Source organism: Marmota marmota, unplaced genomic scaffold, assembly GCF_001458135.2.
Source record: "Marmota marmota marmota unplaced genomic scaffold, marMar, whole genome shotgun sequence".
NCBI classification, from domain to species: domain Eukaryota; kingdom Metazoa; phylum Chordata; class Mammalia; order Rodentia; family Sciuridae; genus Marmota; species Marmota marmota.
Window position 1 is genome coordinate 32734323 of NW_026000016.1, and position 6000 is coordinate 32740322.

Genomic DNA, 6000 nt, shown 5'->3' on the forward strand with positions numbered 1-6000 from the left:
TTATTAACAAATGAGCTATTATCCATTATTGTATCATCCCAGTGACCAATATAGCATCTATCGCATGGACCAGCCTAATAAAGTTAAATGAATAAATAAGCAACCATTTGATGAATTTGTATTGAGCCATGTCATAACTGAACTGAATCACTGCTTACTCCACCAGAGGAAAAATATATTTCAAAATATATCAACTATATCATTAAAGAAAATAATAAATGTATCTGATGACATAGAAATAATATTCATATAAATCCCATTCAAATAAATTACCTTTTAAGTTCCTGTTCCAGTTTTTCTATTTGTTTTTTGCCTGCACTCAATTGTCCTTCTTGGAAATTCACTTGTGACTCCTTGACTTGAAGTTCATGAGAAATCTTTTGCTTAGTTTTCTCCAAATTTTCACATATTTCCATCAATCTTTGATTCTCCCTTTTCAGGTTTGTACCCTCGGTTTTTTCATTTTCAACCTAATAGGAATCATTGGGAAGGAAACAGGTCCCTTATTTTGCAAATTTACCAAGTGTACTTGTGGATTTAACAATCCTCTGAGGTAAAGTTGTAATAAGCAAGACGTCAATGTTTCTGAACACAGAAATTTTAGGTCACCACATTCTGAAGCCTATAAACAGAAAAGTTCTACAAAATCACATTTTACACTATCTTTTGGTCAGGGCTACCCCTATTCATCTAGCAAGTCAAGCTTTATCATCGTTTTAAGAATAAAAAAATTACAAATGAACACTATACCTCTCCCTCAGCAATTCATTTTCAAGTCTGGCTAAAGTCAGTTATTGCAAGAAATCAGAAAATTCTCCCACAAGCAAAAAAAACAAAACAAAAAAAAAAAATTTTAGAAGCAATGATCATACCACTACTTTGTTGGTTAATACAGAGGTACAAAGAAGTACTATTTAAGTTTTCATTTACTAGCCCCGAAGAGAAATTGGGGAATACCAAGATAAAAAGCCCATATCAGAAAGTGGTCTCCATTTTCTATAAAAAGACTGTAATAATAACCCGATTTGAAGCCAGGAACTTTGGCCTTTGCTGTGAAATGCAACTGCAATTTCCAATTCAGGTTCCCAAACATAGGTTTAAAAGGAACTCAACAGCCCTAAATATCAGCAAATAGGCCAAAAAGGGGGAAAAGATCAAGGAAATTTGAGGCAATTAAAAATGTCTGAAGATATAGTGGGGTTGGGAGGGGGAGCATGGGAAGATTAGACAAACTCTAGACAGGGCAAAGGGATGGGAGGGGAAGGGAGGGGGCAAGGGGGTAGGAAAGACAGTGGAATAAGATGGACATCATTACCCTAAGTACATGTATGAAGACACAAACAATATGAATATACTTTGTATACAACCAGAGATATGAAAAGTTGTGCTCTATAAGTGTAATATGAGTTGTAATACATTCTGCTGTCATATATAACAAATTAGAATAAAAAATTAAAACAAATTTTAAAAAAATAAAAAGTCTGAAGAGAAGGAAGGGGATTACCACAAAATCACTTCTAATTTTTTTAAAGTATTTTTTAGACATTGATGCATTGATGCATGACCAATGTGATTCTGCAACCTGTACACTCAGAAAAATGAGAAATTATATCCCATCTGATTCAAATATATGATATGTCAAGATCATTGTCCTGTCATGTGTAACTAATTAAATCAAATTTTTTAAAAAGTATTTTTTAGACATTGATGGACCTTTATTTTATTCATTTATTTATATGTAGTGCTGAGAATCGAACTCAGTCTAGGCAAGCACTCTACTGCTGAGCCACAACCCCAGCCCTCTCTCTAAATTTAAAGGTGAAATAATTAATCCAAAAAACAGGTGAATACTGTCAAATGTCAGTGATACCTTCTGTTTCTGTTTTTGCAGTGCAGCCTCTAGAGTATCAAGTTGAAACTGTCTTTGCTGCTTTTCTTTCTTCAGTTTGTCTAGCTGTCCTTCAAGCTCTTGAATTTTCTGTAGAGCTCTTGTAGGGAGGCCTTCCTTCCATTCTTCCAAAGCCCAGCTCATTCTGTTCTCCTTTCTGTATTATTCCAACATTTATAAGAAAACTGAAAAGAATAACCAGATTGTTGGTCTTACTGCAGTAAAAGGAAACTTAAAGTCAGAGACTACCTCAAAGAATCAAGTTTCAAAAAATGACAACTTTCAAAAGATAATGCAGTGTATTTATCTTCTCCATCCTCTGAAAGGTGACTACCAATAATTCTGATTATGAAGTATATAATACATTTGTTGGGTTTCCCCTTGCTTTTTGTTTTTCTTCTGTCTCAGTTTTGACTTCTTATATGGCTACCTGCTTTCTACTGCTTAGTTTGCTTTCATTACATAAAACATGAATATTTTGCTCTAAGGTTGTTTTCAGGTGAAATATGCCCTACATATAAACAAATAAAGTACAAAATTAATTTGCAAATTCTCTTCTTTCCCTCTTCACATCAATAATTACCACTCACACCTCATCCCTCATCTTCTGGGAAAACTTTCTGAGATAAAAAGGAGCAACTTAGATGATAGAGGGAAATAAACAAGGAAAACTGGTAAGTTAAATGTTTTTCCACTCCAAAGTCTAACACACAGCTATGTAAATATATCTATCTAAATATATTTATATTTATAAATATACTTAATATATGCTACATATATAATTAACACACATTTTGACAAAGTAAGGCATCAGCTCTCAGCCATCTGTACTGACCCACTGGGACAAAAGAAAAAGTAAACCTGAAAAATAAAATTTGAGGAGCATGGTTTGGGTGGGAGAAGGAAGACGGTAGAAGAAAATTCTGTATGTGAAGGTTCCAGCAAGGAGGATTTTCAGGACTAACACATCCTTTCCAGAAAAATGCTTTGTCTTTATATATTAAATATGTACAGGGCACTCTTCATGCCTCAATCACCTAACCCTTGTAAAATCCCCAAGGCAATTCTTTTCTGTGACCCACCCATCCCCAGCTTTTCAGGCCCGCATTCACCTTTCCCTTTATCAAAATTCCCCTTCACTAAAAACCCCGGAGTCCCCGCCTATGGTCCCGGGGCTGGTTAAGTATTCTGCCTCCTCCGGACAGGGTCCGTGTAATTCATTTCTGGGTCATCACATAGCAGAGCCTGACACACTGATCCTTCCCAATAAATGTGGAAGACAGGAAAAGTGAGAAGAGGGAGGAGGAACGATCTCCTAACCAACAATAGGCAAACTCCGCCGCCCAGACCAAAACAACAAAGGACTAGGTTCCTATTTCTAAATAGAAGCCATGGTTCCCGGAGAGCTGCTTGAAAATACCTGGTCATCTCCAGTTCTGTTACCTTAAGGAGGAGGAAACCGATTCCCCCAAAGTGCTAGTCCGTGACGGAACAGCTTCTCCGCTCCCTAGTATGAGCCGTTTCAGCCCGAGCCGAGGTGGGCCCAACCCACGAACCTCACCCCACACTCCAGCGCGGTTAGGAATGGGACCGGCCACCAGCACCACAGGGACGCGAGCGCGAGTCAGAGGCAGCCCTGCCCAGTCAGAGGCAGCCCTACCCAGCATCCGCCGGCAGCAACTAGCGGTCACTGGGCCGGCCACCAGAGCCGGGACGCAGGCAGTACGCTCACCTTGCTACCTTGCTTTAAGGTTGTTTCTAAGGTTGTTGGAAGGAGAGAAAACAATCTCTCAGAGTGTCCGGTTCCGATGCAGCCTCCGCGAGGCTGAAGGCCTGATCCCAATTCAAACTGCCCGCGATCCACTCTCCCACTTCCGGTCCCGACCAAACTCCCCTTCAATTCTATTGGTCACTGTAAGGAGATGTGCACCAATCAGTTTCCGTTCATTCGGCCTGCCGCCTCTGATTGGCTCTTTTGGATGAATTTTAAAAAACCAGCCCTCACTGCTGGTGGTGTCTGCGCCAGGGCTCAGAAGCATTTTTACTGTTGCCTTGGAGACGGAGACCATGTGCTTTTGCTGAAGCTGGACAAAGTTTTGAACAGCTACTTCCGCAAGAGCCAGGGAATGTGCCGGCTCGATTAGAAGGGTGTGGCCTATCGAGGACTGACTGCGGAAGGGTGCTGTCTGGTGAAAACTTACACATATCTACTTCTGTATTAAATTTAAGACGTAAATACAAAGTACTAAGCTTGTCATGCATTCTTCAACCAGCGAAAATTCTTAATTCTTTGAGAGAACTATTAGCCTTATTTAAAAGTTAACTGAAGCACGTAGAAGCCAAGTAATTTGAAATTGGATCTGGACAGACAGACTCCCCCTTTTTCCTGCTGACCTCTATTGATCACGTTTTGAAGGGGATGATTCTGAACACTTGCTAACCGGAATTTGAGGGAAAAACATTCCATCAGACTCAAATACTCAGAAATATTGCATCAAAATTGGATGTAATTAATTTCTCCTTTTTATGAAGCCCACTGATTTTGTATATTCTTATATAATTGTTTATTTTCCTATTCAACTACAAGTAAGCTTCTAAACGCAAGAGCAAGCTGTGACTTGCTAAATTAATATACGTCTAATGTGTTGTTCTCTTCAATAAGTTCCAAACACTACCTTTCATTAAAGTATTCCTAGAGAGAGCCTAGTCTGCTCCAATTCAAAAGGCATTTTCTTTATGAAAACTCTCTGTCCCGACGCACCCCTTAAAAATAGTTATTTCCTAGTTCTTTCCTGATACTTGGCTATACTTCAGTTTTAAGTTTTTTGACATGTCTTATATTTATGGCCATAGTTGGTTCCTCCATCAGACTCAAAAATTCCTTTTGAGTAAAATCTGTTTTATTTTTGCACGTATATTAATTTAAAAAACATCTTCTTTGGAGATAAAACTGCCATCTGAAGAAAGATCAAGTTCCCCGAGATCTTTGAATCCCCAAGAGGAGAACAGGGAACACATGGAAGAAGAACTTTTGTGGTACACAGTTAGATCAGTCTAGTATCTGGTAGTTCTGGGATTTGACCCAAATTCTAGTTCCAATACCAATTGCTATTTCATTGCCTCCTACAGTAATTTTTCAATTATTTATTAGCTGCCTAAGGAAAATAAAAATGGAAAGAAAAATAATAGAAGATTTTAAAGGTTTGAATGCACAATGTTCATTTTATTCATTACTTAGAAGATATTTATCTAGGGGCCACTGAATAACCAAGCCTTGTGCTACATTCTAGAATAAACAAAAATAATACATTCCCTTCTTGAGCAAAGGAATCAGGTGACAAAACTATTCTAGTAATTTCTTTGATATTTCTTTGTCTTCAATTGTATAGTTCTCGTTCCACAAGCAAAAACATTTTGAAGGCAATGCTCATACCACTACTTCATTGGTTTTAAACTATTTAATGTGGTTCTAAAAGTCACAGAGGCTTTATTTATTTCTCCAGTCTTTTTCTTCTCCAGTCTACATTTCCTTTTAGATAGGATCTACTAATATTTTTTCAGGTTTACTGATCTTCTCTTTTCTAATATTTATTCTGCTGCTCATTTTGTCCACTGAATTTTTACTTCCAGCTCTTGACTTATTATCTTGTCGGTTAAGATTCTCATTTCCTGGTTTTTTTTTTCCTTTTTTATAGAGATTTTTTAATTGGATGCCAGATATGGTAAATTCTACATTTTTAATTTTGTTTTACTGCTCGAAAGAATGACACATGTAATTCTGACAGGTTACTCAAGATTTAGTTTATTTTGTAAGTTGTTATTAAATTTTTTTAATATTTATTATTTTTTAGTTGTAGTTGAACACAATATCTTTATTTTATTTTTATGTGGTGCTGAGGATTGAACCCAGGGCCTTGCATGTGCTAGGCAAGCGCTCTGCCGCTGAGCCACAATCCCAGCCCCTGTTTTTAAATTTCATAAAGATAATTCTGAGAGTAGCCTCTCTTCTAGGGCTATTTATGCCATTTCTTTCTTTAATATATTTTTTTAGTTGTAGATGGACACAATACCTTTATTTTATTTATATATTTATTTAATGTGGTGCTGAAGAT

At 37.3% G+C, this 6000-nt stretch overlaps 1 protein-coding gene across 2 annotated transcripts in view; it reads right to left on the bottom strand.

Annotated features, from left to right (window-relative positions):
• Positions 1-3772, bottom strand: part of Cenpf (centromere protein F) — a 51040-nt gene extending 47268 nt beyond the window's left edge. For both annotated transcript variants that reach the window (XM_048809388.1, XM_048809387.1), the window contains exons 1-3: positions 3621-3772; positions 1871-2073; positions 274-470 (exon numbers count right to left, since the gene is read on the bottom strand). In XM_048809388.1, the coding sequence (XP_048665345.1) occupies positions 274-470; positions 1871-2032 (359 nt within the window). In that variant the 5' untranslated portion in view covers positions 2033-2073; positions 3621-3772. The remainder of the gene's footprint in view (positions 1-273; positions 471-1870; positions 2074-3620) is intronic.
• Positions 3773-6000: the final 2228 nt, after the last annotated feature.